An 18,748-nucleotide genomic window follows, 5' to 3' on the forward strand; every position below is an offset into this window, starting at 1 on the left:
ACCTGGTCAAACTTAAGCTCTCCTCTGTCTACCTGGCTCCGCGTTTTCTCCAACAGGCAGCAGCTCCCCTGCAATTCCCACAGTGTGCACTATGTGCTTCGAATACTGTGTGTAGTTTTTGTTTTATACAGTTGCCAGCCAGGCATCTAACTATGAAACAAGTACTCTCCAAAAGACCCCGGGCTTCTGAAAAAACAACTCGGGCTTAAGCCCAGTAAGCCGCCACCCCCCCGCTCCACCACTGCTGGCGATGTTTCCATGAACATACTTTTCAGCATGTCTTTATTGACCACTTTTCACACACGGTTGCTGTACGCATACAGCCGACTGTAGCTTTTTAGCTCACAGCCTGACACACACCAACACAACAGCATAGATGGCCCAGACAGGCCGCGAGGCGGGATTGCGGGTGCCGCTCAGGTGCGTCCGCCTCCCCTGCAGCGGCGCTGCAGACCACGCCCCGCCACACACATTAACCAGGTAAAATACATATTTAGGCAATATCTATTTTTCTTTTTCTTTTTTTTTTAGCAACATAGTCTTTTTATTTCAATATCTTTTAAAGTCAGGTCAAGGCTCCAAAAGCCCAAAGGCGATATAAGGGTGGCGTCTCACAACAGTTTTTGTTTGCTACATGGATCATTTTATTTCAGCTGGGGGTTTTTCCTTTTGTTATATTTCTTTAAGAGTTCAAAATGTGTTAATTACAGAAATAAAATGTAATTTTCTCTGTAGCACTTCATGGATTTCATAAGCAACACACTTAAGTTGTTCACACAAAGCATAACAGTAAAAAACAATATATACAGTGTTATCTTCATTTCAGATGTTAAAAAGTATTTGCGGATCCCAGTGTTTTCTTTTGCGTGGAAACCGGGTCCAAATGGCTCTTTGGGTGTTAAAGACTGGTCAAGACTTAATTAATTACTTTCTTGAGCCTTGCAATTAGACCCTTTTCACCAGCCTCAGCTTATAGATAATGCGAATCACTCAGGACTCGCTCACCTCCTCCCTCCTGGTTTACAGCTTCTTCTTCTTGGTTGGCAACCAATGTTAAGGCGCATTACTGCCCCCTGGCTCACAGCTCAGTGGACGTTTAGAAAAAAAAAAAAGTACACACATATAAACACCCAGCACGCCCCTGCGGGCGGTTTATCCTTCAAGCTCGGGTCCTCTACCAGAGGCCTGGGAGCTTGAGGGTCCTGCGCAGTATTTTAGCTGTTCCCAGGACTGCGCTCTTCTGGACAGAGATCTCCGATGTTGTTCCCGGGATCTGCTGGAGCCACTCACCTAGCTTGGGAGTCACCGCACCTAGTGTTCCGATTACCACGGGGACCACCGTCACCTTCACCCTCCACATCCTCTCGAGCTCTTCTCTGAGCCCTTGGTATTTCTCCAGCTTCTCGTGTTCCTTCTTCCTGATATTGCTGTCATTCGGAACCGCTACATCGATCACTACGGCCGTCTGCTTCTGTTTGTCTACCACCACTATGTCCGGTTGGTTAGCCACCACCATTTTGTCCGTCTGTATCTGGAAGTCCCACAGGATCTTAGCTCGGTCATTCTCCACCACCCTTGGGGGCATCTCCCATTTTGACCTCGGGACTTCCAGGTTATACTCGGCACAGATGTTCCTGTACACTATGCCGGCCACTTGGTTATGGCGTTCCATGTATGCTATATATATATATATATATATATATATATATATATATATATATATATATAGTGCCAAGAGTGAACGAGACATCGATTCACTGATCCACACTACCAGGCTATACAGCAATGACATTGGAATGTCGTTCGGACTGGAGAAGTGTAGTCGGATGGTAACAAAGAGAGGGAAGGTAGTCAGAACTGAGGGGATTGAACTACCAGAAGGCAACATTGCAGACATAGAGGACAGTCACAAGTACCTGGGGATCCCGCAGGCAAATGGGAACCATGAAGAGGCCGCTAGAAAGGCTGCAACCACCAAGTACCTGCAGAGGGTCAGGCAAGTCCTGAGGAGTCAGCTGAATGGTAAGAACAAGATCCGGGCCATCAACACATACGCCCTGCCCGTGATCAGGTACCCTGCTGGGGTAATAAGCTGGCCAAAGGAGGAGATAGAAGCCACTGACATAAAGACAAGAAAGCTCCTGACCATGCATGGAGGGTTTCACCCCAAGTCCAGCACCCTGAGGCTGTACGCTAAGCGGAAGGAAGGGGGCCGGGGACTGGTGAGTGTCAGCACCACAGTCCAGGATGAGACAAGGAACATCCAAGAATACATTGGGAAGATGGCCCCAACTGACCGAGTGCTCAGTGAATACCTCAGGCAGCAGAAACCCAAGAAAGAGGAGGGAGACGAGGAACCATCATGGAAGGACAGGCCCCTGCACGGTATGTACCACCGGCAGATAGAGGAGGTGGCTGATATCCAGAAATCCTACCAGTGGCTGGACAAAGCTGGACTGAAAGACAGCACAGAGGCACTAATCATGGCAGCACAAGAACAAGCTCTGAGTACAAGATCCATAGAGGCTGGGGTCTATCACACCAGGCAAGACCCCAGGTGCAGGCTGTGTAAAGATGCCCCAGAAACAATCCAGCACATAACAGCAGGGTGCAAGATGCTAGCAGGCAAGGCATACATGGAACGCCATAACCAAGTGGCCGGCATAGTGTACAGGAACATCTGTGCCGAGTATAACCTAGAAGTCCCGAGGTCAAAATGGGAGATGCCCCCAAGGGTGGTGGAGAATGACCGAGCTAAGATCCTGTGGGACTTCCAGATACAGACGGACAAAATGGTGGTGGCTAACCAACCGGACATAGTGGTGGTGGACAAACAGAGGAAGACGGCCGTGGTGATCGATGTAGCGGTTCCGAATGACAGCAATATCAGGAAGAAGGAACACGAGAAGCTGGAGAAATACCAAGGGCTCAGAGAAGAGCTCGAGAGGATGTGGAGGGTGAAGGTAACGGTGGTCCCCGTGGTAATCGGAGCACTAGGTGCGGTGACTCCCAAGCTAGGCGAGTGGCTCCAGCAGATCCCGGGAAAAACATCGGAGATCTCTGTCCAGAAGAGCGCAGTCCTGGGAACAGCTAAGATACTGCGCAGGACCCTCAAGCTCCCAGGCCTCTGGTAGAGGACCCGAGCTTGAAGGATAAACCGCCCGCAGGGGCGTGCTGGGTGTTTTTATATATATATATATATATATATATATATATATATATATATATATATATATATATATATATATATATATTTGAGACATTTAAGGAAAATACTAATAAAATAAAAATAAACGAAATAAATATTCCCTTTAGAAATTTTTTTGCTCCATAAAATAGTTGTTTTCTTTTAGAATCACGCATCTTAGCAGTAGGATATACATGAAAAGAGAAACAAATTAAGTGTTTGAGTGAAAATGTACATTTTTCCACTCTATGGTCAACTGACTCAGTGAATCAAACGACTCAAAGAAACCGATTCACTTTGGTGAGTGACTCATTAAAACTCGATTCAGTAAAAAGGAATCGAATTTACTATCACTATGGCTGTATCCCAATTCAGGGTCTGCAGCCTTAAAGGCCGCATTTCAAGGCCGATTACGTCACAGCGGCGCGCCGAAGGCTGTCCCAATTCAAAGGCTGCTCGAAATGCGGCCCTGAAATGCGTCCTTCATTTCCCTGAATTTTAAGGCTGTGGCAGTGTAGACTTTGTGGCCCAACATATCCCAGAATGCATAGCGCGGCGATGGGTGTGGATAAATTTGCAGAAAAAAACGGCGGATGAGGGGCGGCCAAAGAGTACACTTTAAGTACTGAATATTATGTCACTTATTTATGTGCAAATGTTTAATAACGAAGAACATTAAACATTACTGTTGGCCACATGTCGGCAAAGTTATGTGACATTAGTGACGTTTGTACTAACTTGGTTTTAAAGCCTTTACTTTAAAATATACGCCGTTCAATAGCTGAGCTTAATCTTACAGAGAATGATCAAAGCTCATGTAGAAACAAACAAACAAAAGATTTTCTCCTTCATTTCTGTCAAACAAAGCTGTAGGACACGATTCCAGTGGTTAGTATCATGGTTGCTAGGCAACCTGGGCAGCGCAACGGAGGCTTTTTTTTTAAAACTTTATTATTAAACAACAGTATCAGCGCAACGGAGGCTAGACCGTCCCATTTAACAAGCCTCACACTTTCGGCCTTGGTCTTTGAGTACGCGGCCCTTGAGGATCGTTGAGGCTGCATACTTTAAGGCTGCAGACCCTGAATTGGGATACAGCCTATTGCTCACTTGCTTTGCTTGACTGAGGGGACTTCCTTTTCAATAAAGTTTTTTTTTTCAAAATAAAGGCGTTTCTAAAGTGCATTACTTGGAGCAACCACAGAGGATGTTGTAAACACATAACGAATAACAACTGATTGAGAATGATATTTAAGTGATACATTTTACAACTTTTAGGAATAACAGAACAGTATCAATAATTAATTAATGTGTCATAAATATTTATGTAATTAATTATTGCCACATTTAATTAATTATTTAAGGGTGTATTTAATAAATTCGTTATGGCAGTCCTGGCGTTCCATAAGATTCAAGAATTACAGGATTTCTGTTAAATAAATCATGTTTACATGAAATAAACAGAAAGGAGTTGTGACAACAAAATCTCAGCAAACTATCTACTGGAGCGGTAGGTCACTGAAAGTGATCCACTTACATTTTGTTAATTTGGTGGAGGTTTGTTTGTTTTGTTCCTGTGAAGAAACGTGTGGTGGACTCGGCCACTGTTTGCTGATATTTCTTAAGGGGTGTCGCCAACTTGTAAACAGGTAACTGAGCAATACTTATGAAGCCATGTGGGAGGAATATTCCTGCTGCGGTCAGTCGTTCAGTGTAGGGGATGTCCTGTTTTCATCCTGTCTCCCACTTACAATTAGAGATAGGCAGTAACGCGTAATCCGATTACTTTTTTCAAGTAACAAGTAAAGTAAGGGATTACTATTGCAAAAACGGTAATTAGATTTCCGTTACTTTCCCGTAGGAACACTGCGTTACTAAAACCGTGTTTTTTATTTTGCTAGAATGTCTCATGACAGTGACGTAAGCAAGTGCGACGTTCGTGACAACAGCTGTCTGCAGATCAACAATGGATCATATATCGAGTGCTGAGAGAGTATGAGCATGCAGCGTTTAAAGCGTGGAAGTACTGACTTTACTTTGAGTTTGATTCCATAAAAAGTGACAAAAACATTTGTGTCCGCTGAGCGTGGGAAGAAAACTTATTTTTACAGCGGGAAAAAAAACCCCTAAACTTCCAAGCAAGCACCGTGTGCGCTACGACGTTATTGGAAATTCACAGAGAAACTCGCGGATTCTTTCACTGACCACTGCGGCTCTCCTGCACCAGAGCACACCTCCGCCTACCCAACTCCTGCTTTACAGGTGAAAATAGAGCAACAGGACCGCTAGTCTTTGGTTTTATTTATTTTCTGCTTCACTCACATTTAAGGAACCTAGGATCTAATGCCAAAAGGACAAACTATAAACAAAAGAAAACACAGAGCGCTGTGTCATACGATCCAGGACTGTGACACCGTATTTAATAAAATCAAGTTTTTAAATTGTTTTAGGTGCTACTGTTACGTGTTTGATTCTATTTTGATTTAACATGAAACCCTTGTTAACTGAATGTGCCTACGGCTCCACCCTATTGAAATAGGTACCTCCCACAGGTCGCACTTATTCCGCCAACGATGTGGAGAACCAGTTGTTTTAGATTCGGCAAAATCAAGGCACTCAAAAAGATCCTCTGGAAAAGATTAAAATTCTTGGAACAGAGTTTAATACACAGAATTATATCAACAGGAAGAAAATACAGTTCTTCTTGCCTTCTGGCAGCTGAGGTGAGAAAAAACAATCCCAGGTGGCAAAAACTTCATTAATATAATTGTAGATAATATTTGACCTAAATATGCGGGTCTTGTGATTTTAAACATGTAGGTTAGATGCTTATCACAGTGATTCCATTATATAACCACTCCAGTGTATGTATAGTGTATACATGTCAGTATAAGTCAAGTGTATACAGGTATATATGTCATACAGTTGCAGTGGCCTCATTGTTCTGACAAAGAAAACAAACCTATCGACTACACTACACAATGGAAACATGGTAACAAATAGGGATGGGAATCCTTTAAGTTTTATCCGATACCGGTGTCAAACTGGATATTTTGAAAACGTGCCGGTGCTGAAACGGTGCTCGAACCGGAGGTTAAAGAATGGAAAACACAAACTTTGTACAAAAACCTCTTGTGTTTTTATTTTTAGCAGTCTCTTTTTTTCTGCAAAATGATAACCAAGTTAGCCTTTTCTGTTGATACAACATACCTCCTTTGGTTGGAATCGGTGCTACACTGGCAGGGCTAGAGGCCAGGACTCCACTCTTCGGGTTCTTGGGGGATATTGCTAACTCCGGGTCCGATAACAGGCACCACATCTGCAGTAGATGTGCTCGGTGTGAGGTCTTGCAGCAAGCTATCAAATACGGTGCATTTTCTAGCTTTTACAAAAACGCTATACATCACCAGGTGCTTCATCAGATTCAAGGTGTTACCTCCTTTGCACAGTATCACCTTAAAGCACTTGTTGCAGACTGCTGAGTTTGCATCTTTTGCTGTGAAGTACAGCCAGACCTTTGAGTGCTTCGCCTTGGGCATTTTTAATCTGTAGCTCTGTTGCAGGGTGTTTTGGTACCATTCTTTATTCATGGCTGTGTTTTGGGGCAAAATTGTGAGCCGACTCCCTTGGATGAGAAGCAACCCCACACATGAATGGTCTCAGGATGCTTTACTGTTGGCATGACACAGGACTGATGGTAGCGCTCACCCTTTCTTCTCTGCAAAAGTCTTTTTCCCAGATGCCCCAAAACAATCAGAAAGATGCTTCATCTGAGAATATGACTTTGCCCCAGTCCTCAGCAGTCCATTCACCGTGTTTACATGTTTTTCAATAAATTAAATCATGTTAACATGAAATGAACAGAAAAGGAAAATTGTGACAACAAAATCTCTTTCTGACTTCTTTAGAAATATGTATTTTTTCAGCTCCAGTCCGTAAAGTTAATCTCCAACAAATAGGACAAAGGATCACCTGCAGCTAAGACGGGATCTACCCTCAACCTGAGCTCACCTGGTCCACCAGCCCTTCATCCAGCATCACCAACAACAACACAACAACCCACCAGACTGAGCAGCAGCTTTACAGCATCAGCAGTTCTCTGAAACTTCCAAACAGTGACATGGATCTATATTACATCTGTGCAGTCAGCACTGGCAGAAACAGGAAGAGAGCAACCTTCAGAAAAAGAGATTATACATCCATCCATCCAGTGGAACATTTTCATCAGATCTTTACAGGAGATTCGATCTGAACTCTGTGGAGCCTGATCTCAAGGGTTTTAAGTCTGACACTGAAACCAGAGGAACTTTCTGTGGCTCAGTTTTGAATACACTTTGGTGCCATTTACAATTAAGAAATACAGATAGTTTCTCTCTTTACTCTCAAAGTTAACAAATATGTTTTTTATATTTATCAATCTAAAAAAAACAAACATTTAGTCTGATTTGATGTTACAATTAAAAAAGTGTTTGTGTTTTGATCTGAAGAGTATGTAAATATCTGATTTCAACTGTATATTTGATGATGTTGGTGTTTGGCTTGATCGTCAGCACAAAGAGGGAGAGAGAGAGGAGCAGAGAGGGCGAGAGAGGAACAGAGAGGGAGAGAGAGAGAATGAGGACAGAACAGAGATGGAACAAGAGCAGGTGAGACACACATGTTAGGCAAATGGTTGTGTTGTAAAGGCTCACCTTTTAGAACATTCACTTCACCAGATGCACCTTGTTTCTTTTCCTCACCTTTGATTGGGTGTGGTGCTTGGCCTTAATTGCACTCACCTGTTACTCGTTATATAAGGACTGCACTCACCTACCCCTCACTCTTTCTTCACTCCCACATGGGGTGGCAGCTGAGGTGAGTTTCTCTTTGAGTCTCCTGAGTTCATGTATCATTTGGAGTTATTTAAATCGTACTTTGTCTTTTTTAGAGAGAGCAGTCCATGTGTGTCTTTCTTTCCTTTACCTGTTATACAATAAAACGACAAAACCTGCAAATGATTGATGACTGCTTATTCTCATTCTAATCGGATGAGCCCATAATGATGACTACTGAAACCCTGAACCTTCCTTCCTCCAAAACAGTTGTTTACCAAAAGTATCACAGTTTCATAGGTACTCGTGTATCTCGTACCTGTTTCTCTTTAGGTTTGCTATTTTTAAAATTTGACATTTATTAAGTTCTGCAGGCTTGTTTGCACCACAAGGCTAAATAATTGTATAAACTTTTCTCAATCTAAATAGTGGACTTTGGTAGAATTAAAAAATAAGTGTAGTGCAGGTCTATGATGATTTTTTTTTTTTAGTGCTACTATCATCTAGTTCTGATTCTGGTTCTGTCTTGGTTAAGTCCTCAGTAGTCCTGATTTTGAACTGTTGTAGTCCTTTTCTGTCTCTTCAGGTTCACTGTGATCCAGTGATGGGAGTGATTTCAGCCCTGAGTGATCACGCTGATGTTTGCACAGAGCAGACAATGAGGTGAATGTTTGGGCACATTGGTAACAGTGAAACAGTTTATTAGTAACGTGGGATCGTTTGTGTGCAGAGTATGAACTGAGATTCCTGAAGCTCTTGTCACACTGGTCACAGCTGTAGTTTCCTTCCATGTGTGTACGTTCATGAAGGTTACGATGACTTGAATGTGAGAAGCTTTTTTCACAGTGTCTGCACTTGTATGGTTTCTCTCCTGTGTGGACTCGTTTGTGTAATTTCAGCCCACCTTTAGAGGTGAAGGATGACCCACACTGTTCACAGAGGTGCTTTTTAACCCCAATGTGAATAAGTTCATGTTGTTTTAAGTCAGTTGGTGTGGTGAAGCTTCTCCCACATTCTTTGCAGTATTTCAGTTTGTCTCCACTGTGTCTACGTTGATGTCTTTTTAGGGAGCCTTGCCAATTGAAAGTTTTTCCACAGAGGTCACAACGAAAGTCTTTCCCACCACCACAGTGATGACAGGGTTGAGAACTGGATCCATCTGTGTCGCTATGCTTCTAAACAAAGACACAAAGACAGTTTAAGTCAGTCCTTCAACATTTTTATCCTGAAGGTCGCCTGAACTACAGAGCATCTCTGCAGACGTCCAATTACATTTTACTGTTTCAGTTAACACAGATAAAAATATAAATACATACCTCAGTAACTGCACTTGTAGAGTCTCTTTCTGGTGTGGATCTGTTGGTGTTGTTTCAGGTGATGTGAAGATTTAAAAGTCTTCTCACACAGGTCACATTTATAAGGTCTCTCCTCAGTGTGGGTAAACATGTGTCGTTTTAACTGCCTGTTGGTTGTACACTGTCTGCCACACTGATCACAGCAGTACACATCATGTCCAGTGTGAATGCGTAGGTGTATATTTCGGTTCCCTCTCTGGCTGAAGGTTTTTCCACAAATCTCACAGCGGTATGTCTTAATTCCAGAGTGGGTAACTAGATGCCTCTGTAAGTGGCCACTTTGAGTAAAAGCTCTGCCACACTGATCACAGCTGTACGCTTTAACTCCACTGTGGATGAGTTGGTGTTGTTTTAGGGAACGCTTCCAGGAAAAAGTATTTCCACACAAGTCACAGCTGAACGGTTTCTCTCGAGTGTGGATGACCTGATGACGTTTTAGTGTAGACTTCTCAGTGAACCCTTCCCGCACTCGTCACAGCTGTACGCTTTAACTCCACTATGGATGAGTTGGTGTGTTTTTAGTGAACCCTTCTCAGTAAACTCCATCCCACACTCGTCACAGGTGTGTTTTTTCTCTCCCTTTCTTCTGTGAGGTTTGTCGGCCTCCTGAGAGCGCTGACTTCTCGCTCCATGTTGGTCCTGCAGTGACAGAGATACAAACAGAGGCAGTGAGTGAAATGCAGTCGTGGAACAAACTCAACCTTCAAACTCCCTCCATTAACACTAGTTTTAAACTTGAAGGTGGAGTGTGGAACCAAACACCTCAAAGGTCTCTTATCCCCACCTGCTGGTAGTTCTAACACATTATATCCAACCTGGTGTTAAAAATAATTCATGACTGTTCAAACACTAAAATCATGCCCATCCCTCCTGCTGTACACAAACATTAAGACTAGCATGCTAACACACTCAGAAAAGTAATAAATGTTTACCAAGTCTGTACTTTTTTTTATATTTCACGTTGCTGTTTCCTATTAGATATTTTTATAGCGGTGCAACGACTCAAAAATAATTCATGACTGTTCAAACATTTCACTGTAGAAAACATTGGATGAATTTTTGATTAAAGGCGATTAAATGTCATTCATTTTCAATCTATATTAATAGCATTTCAATTTCTATGAGCAAAAAAACTCAAAAGAGGGAAAATATACACACTTAATGTGTTTACTGCCTGATATCGGGCTACCGTTGTGGTGCTTTGAACGTGTTTTTGCACTGATGAACCAATATTAAGTCTATTTATACAGCAATGATAGCAATAAAATTTTGGGTAGTAGTATTACTACTAAAAATATTAAAAATAATAATAATGTACTTCCACAACATGTATTTTATCCTGTCTTCCTTTTTTCGCTCCAACCACTCTCTGCAGATGGCCCCGCCCCTCTGTGAGCCTCATTCTGCTGGAGGTTTCTTCCTGTTAAAAGGGAGTTTTTCCTTCCCACTGTCGCCAAAGTGCTTGCTCAAAGAGGGTCATATGATTGTTGGGTTTTCTCTGTATGTATTAATGTAGGATCCACATTACAATAAAAAGCACCTTGAGGACGACTGTTGTTTTGATTTGGTGCTGTATAAATAACACTGAATTGAAAATGTGATTAATACTACTACTAATAATAACGAATATCAATTGCTTGTGACTTCTTAATGTTTGTAAACACCATTTAAAAATACATAATAAAATGCAACACAGTCATATAACAGGTTGGGAGGATGAGAGTTTTAGACGTGACTGATTATTTGGTGAAACTGTGATATTTTCCTCACCTCCTGTGTTGAGCTCATTGTTTCCTCTGTAGTGACTCAGCTGAGTCCAGATGGCTGAAAATGTTCCTCTGCTGCTCCGTCAGACTCTTCTCCTCCTGCTGATCAGCTGGGACACAAAACAGATCTTTGTTAGGCTCCACACTGCACTGAAGAGTCAAAGTGTCTCATATGTTCATCTGACAACACAAAGTACAAGTTTCACTCTGATTGCTTGTAGAAATCTTGTGAGACGTGTTGTGCTGCAAAGTGAGGAAACTCTCTCACTCACTTATACTTCAGGAGGAACTTTGTGACATTGGCTCTAATATTCTAAGCAGCCCTTTACTATGACAGGGCCAGAAAGTCCTATTTGAAGGTTTGGGAGAAGGACCATGTTAAAGGTGGATTGGGGTTTATACACTTTGTTATGATACAGGTAAGGCTGTAAGAGCCTGAGAAGGTGTCCTGAATGAACCTCTAAAACCAGTTTTCAGCTAACGACTCTGCTTCAGTCTGGAAAACAGCAACTACAAGTTTAAAGACTCCATCAACAATTCACACCCAGCAACAGCCTGAACAGCTCCTCCTGTGGTTTCCACAAACAGGGACAGACCTGTTACTCCCCCACCCCACACTTTCAACTCCTTCAGCCCCCCAGTCCCACCACCTCCACCATTCCCCAAACTTTGATTCTGTTCATCTGGACGTAGCTTTTTGTGGGAGAAACATTTCGTCACTCATCCAAGTGACTTCTTCAGTCTCAGCCGACTGCAGCTTTCCTCAATCTTCAACAGTGCATTTGCATAATGACTGAAACGAGCACCACTGAAGGAACAATGGGCTGGGAGGTCAGTTATTGAGCATTAATATGCAAATTCTCATGAACATTGAACAACAACCACTGATCAAAGCTCACTGATCAAATGCTGTGATTGCAGCGACTCCCCAACTCTCTGAATGGTACTCATGGCCATTGATCAGCGGTCTTTGATTAATGAGCTTTGATCAGTGGTTTCAGTGCTTTCCTTCCTGCTTTGACTGCAGCTGTGTTTGACACAGGAAGACATTTTTACATTCTTCATGATTATACTTTATTCTTTTTGGGGGAAGTGCAGCTTTAAACCTTCACATGATTCAAGTCAACCCAACAAATCAATCTGGACGATCACAAGTGGGAAAAACTTCTGTAGATAAAATAAAAATTCAATCCACAACGTGATTAAAAACATGATTCTCCCAAATCACCAAGAGCTGCACATTAACCACCACAATATATTTTTATTCTCTGTGCTTTCAAATATGAACACTGTTTACTTTCATCTCTGTTTCATTAGTTTTTGTTAACATCTTCCTGTGAATCACTTTACAGCAGCCAGACTCATTAAAATGAGACTTTGTAGGAGTTCACTTCCTCTCATGTGTTCATCCACAGCAGCTGGACAATAAAGTTTATTGTGACCCTGATACTGCAGCAGATCGCTCTCATCCATTTCCTGTTATCACTTCAAATAGAAATGAGGCTGTAGAGGTTTGGTGCAGGCAGAAAAACAGCTGCAGGGACAATGAAAAGACTTTTCTGCTCCAACTTCTCCCAGCATGCTGAGCTAATGATTAGTTGGTGTTTTTCTCCAAACACTCTCTCACTCTTCTCTCAACGTGTTCACAATAAACTGTGAACAGACACCGAGGAGAGCAGCAGAAGACCTCATTCAGGAGCTAAACTCAACATGAACTGAACTCACAGTAAAGTTAGCTCGGTGCTTACCTTTAGATGAGCCCACAAACCGAGAGAAACTCCGCGATGAAGCTGCAACTCTTTCCAAACACAGGAAACAGATCAGGGAGCAGAGACCCACGTGGTTCACGCTGATCTCAGCTACGATCCAGGAGACAAGGGTGGGCAGATCGATGCAGATATCGATCCAAACGTTGGTACTACTTTATTCTCTTTGAATGAAAAAGCAGCTCTCTGTGCAAACACCTCCTCTCGTGGAGCGTCCTCACTTTGCTTCGCCTCCTCCTTCTTCTTCTTCTTCTTTACATCGTTTATTGTATTTGCGGTTGTCAAACAACAAAATGATGAATTACCGCCACCAACTGGTGTGGAGTGTGAACTGGAACGTCGACCAGCAACAATTTTCTCTCTTTTAAAAACTGGAATAAGGCCTGATAACTTTCACTTCTTGAGTCCTTTTGCAGTAAATCAATAAGATCCAGTTTCATTTTTATGTTACTGAGGTTTTGGATCAGTTACCTTCTCACAGTGTAATATAACATGTTCTACAGTTTCTTCTTCTCTTTTTTGAATGATTTGAATGGAGGTTATAATCCACCATCACTGAACTGAAATGAATCTCTAAGTAGGAAGTCATCAGTTCAGTTTTTGATCAATTTGACTGTATTTTACTGTGCAGGCTGAGTTTGATTAGATAAGTTTGGTTTTCTTAGTGGTTATATTAATGTCATAAAATAGTTTTTGATTTTTTATTAATGCATGTATGTATTTCCTTTTAAATATAGCACTAATTTACAATGGGAGTTTCCAAGTTGTATTATTGCAGGCTAAATGTCATCTAGAGCTTTGTAAACATATTCTAATAATATCTTTTAACAGGAGTGACTGATTTTAAAATTGGATTCTTTATGTCTGTGTAATATTTCATTAATCTCTTTTACTCTGTTATTTCTCTCCATACTCAACCTCGATTTTGTTTTTCCCCTATAACACACAGTTATACATCAAATATTATAAATCTTACTTTGACAAATATTTAGATCTTCACACATTTCAGGGTCCCAGTGTGGATTGACTGAAGTGTTTGTTTTTATCCCCACAACATCCTAAACATTTTACTGTTATGCACAAACAGAAACAAAAAAAATCTAAAACATGATATATGCATTACTGTCTTCAGCCTCTAGGGGGAATTTTTGTTCAGGAAGTACATTTTCCTCTGATAAGCAGCTAAAAGCACTTCTCTAACCAAAGACTGTAAACAGAAGACGCGAGAGTTCAGAAACAGTAAAACAGATTCACAGAAGCCACAATGATATTAAACATACAGCACTGACAGTGATGACAGACAACATTACAGGTCAGTTTCAAAAACAATAACACTAATACAGGGTTAAAGGTTATGAAGCTGATGAAAGATTTCATTACCTTTTAAAATACTAGACTTTGCTCAGTTGCATTCAAAACAACAGCTGCAGCAGCAGTACAGGCTGAAATGGGGGAAATGCCATTTCAAATAAGAAGAGAGCAACTGATATTGAATTACTGGGCAAGTTTACAAGGACATGCTCACGATCATCTGACAAAACCTGTTTTCCAACCATGCTGGGAAAAAGAGAAAACGCAATTGAAGAGCTTTGGGTGGACAGTGGGACAGAAAACAGCTGAACTTAATCTGGACAAGATAAACATACATCAAACAGTACCGATGCCTACAATACCACCATGGATGCTCCCTGATGCAGTAGTAGATTTCACATTGTTAAACAAAAAGACCAAGGAGAAGGGTGTTATCTTAAATTCACATACAGTGCAGGAATATATTAATCAGTATATTCCTGCAACTGTGTAGATTTATGTCAAAATCTACACAGTTGCATCAAAGAATACAGCCAACCAAAGTGGGATAGCATTTATAGTTCCTGAATTTAATATCAAGGTGGGGAAAAGGATCAGTGACGATCATCATGATGATCTATGGGAATATAACAGTAAATACTAAATATTAAACATTATTGTGCAGCGCATAAGATCGACAGCGCACAGTGTACTTTGAGGAGCCAAGAAAGGGTGTAGTTTGTGTGTGTGAGCACCCGTGTGTACACCTGTGAGCATGAGCGTGCTTGTATTTAAAAGGTTCCTTCATGTAATGATCTGCTAGAGGGTGTGGGGAGCAACAGCCCCGTCCTCCAGGGCATGAAGCAGGTATGGAGGAGATCAAACTCCAGACATCCAGAGGCCTCCAGAACACAAGAGACCAAGGAAGACCAACAGAGGGGCAGCCGCGCCACTGTCCCAGAAAGAGCTGAGGAGAGTCCCAGATGAGGGTTCACTCAGCAGCCGCGGAGCAGAAGCCAGGGGGGTTGCAGTGACGTGTCCGTGAGCTCCGCCGGCAGCCAGCTGTGCCAGAGTGAACGAGCCCCAGGCCGAGAGGCCGAGGGCACCCCACCCCCGAAGTGGCCCCGATAAGCATCCACCAAGGAGTGAGCCAGTGTGTACCTGGACGCCCATCCCCAGACACAAAAAACCACCAACGTACTGAAGTCTGAGGGCGTCCGCCACTGGCAGCGGAAGTGGTGGGGGGAGATAGGCCTCCAAACCTTAGAGGGCCTGAGATGTCCCTAAAGAGGTGACGTCTGATACCCAACCTGACATATAGACACAGACATACAGGCACACACAGATACAAACATCCATTTCCACCCTCATGTTCTCATATGCACTTACTCCACACTCAACCAATGTGGAGACAGACATAAAGAGACGCTGTACACACGATCACACTCCCCAAGCGTGCTCTAAGCCCCAGGTCCCCCTGGAGGGGGAAAATGCACCCAGACCCAGGTGGTGTTTCCCTGCGGTGGGGAGAAGCAGACCGCCGCAGCAGCAGGGAGACCCCACATTCCAGACCCCAGTCGGACGGCCAACTCCTCCTCCTAGCCCCCCCGCTCCAGCAGGCCGCAGAGAATGGGGGTGTGAGAAGACTCCAAACCTCCCTCCACCCGCTCATTGTAGTGTTGATGCATGTGTGTTCTAAGGTGCATTTAAAACCCAGGAGGGCTTGGAGCTACCTGCCAGAGAGCAGCAGGTAAGCACGTAGCCCTTCCTGCTAGCCCTCAATGTCTACGTGTATTTAAAATTGAGAGGTGGGCAACGACGCCAGGGGTGAGGTGTACACCCCGATGGTCTTTTGGAGTCCGTGTAGCGTGCCCACCCCAAAGATCCTATAGGGCTTTGGAGCGTGATGTCACAGGGGTGGGCGTGGAAAGGATTTTGGCCCGATCCGCCATTTTGGGGGTCTAAGTAAGGAGCGAAAGCATAGCCATGTTTCGTACTTGCTGTGTTGTCGGCTGCAATGTTCGATCTTACGACCGGCACGGGAATAAGGTTGGATTGTCTTTTTATGCTTTCCCAACCTGGAAGCAACATGAAGGAGCTCATGTATCGGATATTACCAAACGAAGGCGTCTAGCCTGGATAGCAGCCGTGAGACGAGCTGATATCAAGTTCTGTTACGTCTCCAGATATCAGTTGGTGTGCTCAAGACATTTTCATTCCGGTAAGTTCTAAATATGTTCACATCACACTTTATAGCTGAATAATATCATCGTTGGTGGTCTCGGAAGTTATAGAAATTGCGATCAAACATCGAATGGAGTGACTTGATTGGTTGATGTAAAGACAATAAATGAAATGAGACAGGAAGGACACAAATTGGCGTTAATAATTTGCCCGATTATCAATGTGTTAATTTGCATGTACTTTACAATTACGGGCATATAATATGATAACGATATTTTAGCAGTTCAATGATAAATGTATAACATTAATTGTGGTGGGGGGTGGACAATGGCTATTTCACTCGATGCACTCCAGCTGACTTACTTTGACGACGTACTCAGAGTTTGGCGGCTTGAAAATAGCCAAATCTTGCACCCAGCCATTTGTAAATTGGATGTGCGCCTCCAGTGACTTGTAATTACAAAACTGGTTGGCTGTGTAAGCGCTTACTCCACAAACAAGATACGTGAAGATATCGGGGTAGGACAGTGGCGGTAAGTCGTCTGGGTCTTTACTCCACTGCCGTATTTCATATGGGTCCAGATTTGCGATGCACTCTATTTTTTTCAAGTACCGCTGCTTCGCCTCTGGACGCAATCGGTCTCTATACCGTCCGTTTTCTTTTGAGCTGCTTTTAAGCATGTTTCTTGTCGTCGTCGTTCCAACACAGTGTGTTTGCTTTGATTCGTAGACCCCGAAAATGGAGCTGCGCTCCCACAATGCATTGCGGCGTGACGTCAACTCCAAAGCCCTATATGTATGTGTTATGAGAGTGTGAACAATGTGAATGTCTAAGTTGTGGGATAAAATTGAGGCACAGGCAGCCAGAAGGGGACAGAGGGGGGGATGCCTCCCCTGCACCCTGGTGACACACCTTTACCCCAAGGCCCTGCATGTGTGGGTGATTGTGGTGGAGCGGGAAGAGGGAGGCAGCTGGGTATGGGGAGGGAAGGAAGGGAGGGGCAAGTGACCCCTCCCTGGGGCCAGCTCCCCCGCTGACCCCAGTAGGCACCCCCATACTCTGCAACCCACCAGGGAAAGGGGCCCCAGGCCCATCCGGACCGGGGCCCAGTTCAACAGCGCCGCCTGGCCCCACAGAGCCCGGGACAGCCCACCTGACCCCACCACAGAAAAAACTGCACCCAACTCGTCATCCACTCATCTTCCAGACTACACAAGACAATCGATGCCCAGGCTGAGACCCAAGGGCCCCAGCCCAGAGACGGAGCACCCCCAGAACCCAACGCCCGTCCAGGACCCAACCAGGGTCAGCCAGGCTACCAGGTCAGTAACCCACATCCGTCAGCACAGACCCTCCCCTAGCCCTGCTGCACGCAGCCACGAGGAAACTGTCACCTAAGAGCCAACAGAGCCCTAAATAGGCCATGACCACAACCCCGGGTTGAGCCCTCCAAGGAAGGTGCTCCAGGGGAAGAATTCGGGAGAATTTGAATATTTTATTTTATTTTGTCACATTCCACACCAGTTGGTGGCGGTAATGCACCATTTTGCTGTTTGTAAAGAAGAAGGCGCTGTCGCGTCGTCCATGTTTTCTACAGTCATTGGGTGGAACAAAGTAAGAATGCTCCATGAGAGGAGGTGTTTGCACAGAGAGCTGCTTTTCCATTCAAAGAGAATAAAGTAATACCAACGTTTGGATCGATATCTGCATCGATCTGCCCACCCTTGTCTCCTGGATCGTAGCTGAGATCAGTGTGAACCACGTGGGTCTCTGCTCCCTGATCTGTTTCCTGTGTTTGGAAAGAGTTGCAGCTTCATCGCGGAGTTTCTCTCGGTTTGTGGGCTCATCTAAAGGTAAGCACCGAGCTAACTTTACTGTGAGTTCAGTTCATGTTGAGTTTAGCTCCTGAATGAGGTCTTCTGCTGCTCTCCTCGGTGTCTGTTCTCAGTTTATTGTGAACACGTTGAGAGAAGAGTGAGAGAGTGTTTGGAGAAAAACACCAACTAATCATTAGCTCAGCATGCTGGGAGAAGTTGGAGCAGAAAAGTCTTTTCATTGTCCCTGCAGCTGTTTTTCTGCCTGCACCAAACCTCTACAGCCTCGTTTCTATTTGAAGTGATAACAGGAAATGGATGAGAGCGATCTGCTGCAGTATCAGGGTCACAATAAACTTTATTGTCCAGCTGCTGTGGATGAACACATGAGAGGAAGTGAACTCCTACAAATTCTCATTTTAATGAGTCTGGCTGCTGTAAAGTGATGCACAGGAAGATGTTAACAAAAACTAATGAAACAGATGAAAGTAAACAGTGTTCATATTTGAAAGCACAGAGAATAAAAATATATTGTGGTGGTTAATGTGCAGGAGAGTGTTGAATGTAATAATGT

General features: G+C 43.5%; 2 protein-coding genes and 1 long non-coding RNA gene across 3 annotated transcripts in view; 1 reads left to right on the forward strand and 2 right to left on the reverse strand.

Moving 5' to 3' along the window:
- Positions 1–18,748, forward strand: part of LOC309713810 (uncharacterized protein) — a 34,929-nt gene that overhangs the window by 7,036 nt on the left and 9,145 nt on the right. The gene's annotated exons all lie outside the window — the stretch shown is intronic.
- The window catches only part of LOC309714563 (uncharacterized protein), a gene marked incomplete at its 3' end in the record, with an annotated part of 49,410 nt that overhangs the window by 2,993 nt on the left and 27,669 nt on the right, over positions 1–18,748 (reverse strand). The window contains exon 5 of the mRNA XM_082547107.1: positions 9,095–9,173. Coding sequence (XP_082403233.1) covers positions 9,095–9,173 — 79 coding nt within the window. The remainder of the gene's footprint in view (positions 1–9,094; positions 9,174–18,748) is intronic.
- LOC309713819 lies at positions 9,351–13,115 on the reverse strand. The gene is made up of 3 exons (XR_014278691.1): positions 12,868–13,115; positions 11,124–11,229; positions 9,351–9,992 (listed from the first exon to the last, which is right to left on the reverse strand). It is a non-coding gene; the product is annotated as an uncharacterized lncRNA (long non-coding RNA).

This window comes from Aulonocara stuartgranti, assembly GCF_965226115.1.
Source record: "Aulonocara stuartgranti genome assembly, chromosome: 9".
In the NCBI taxonomy this organism is placed as follows: Eukaryota; Metazoa; Chordata; class Actinopteri; order Cichliformes; family Cichlidae; genus Aulonocara; species Aulonocara stuartgranti.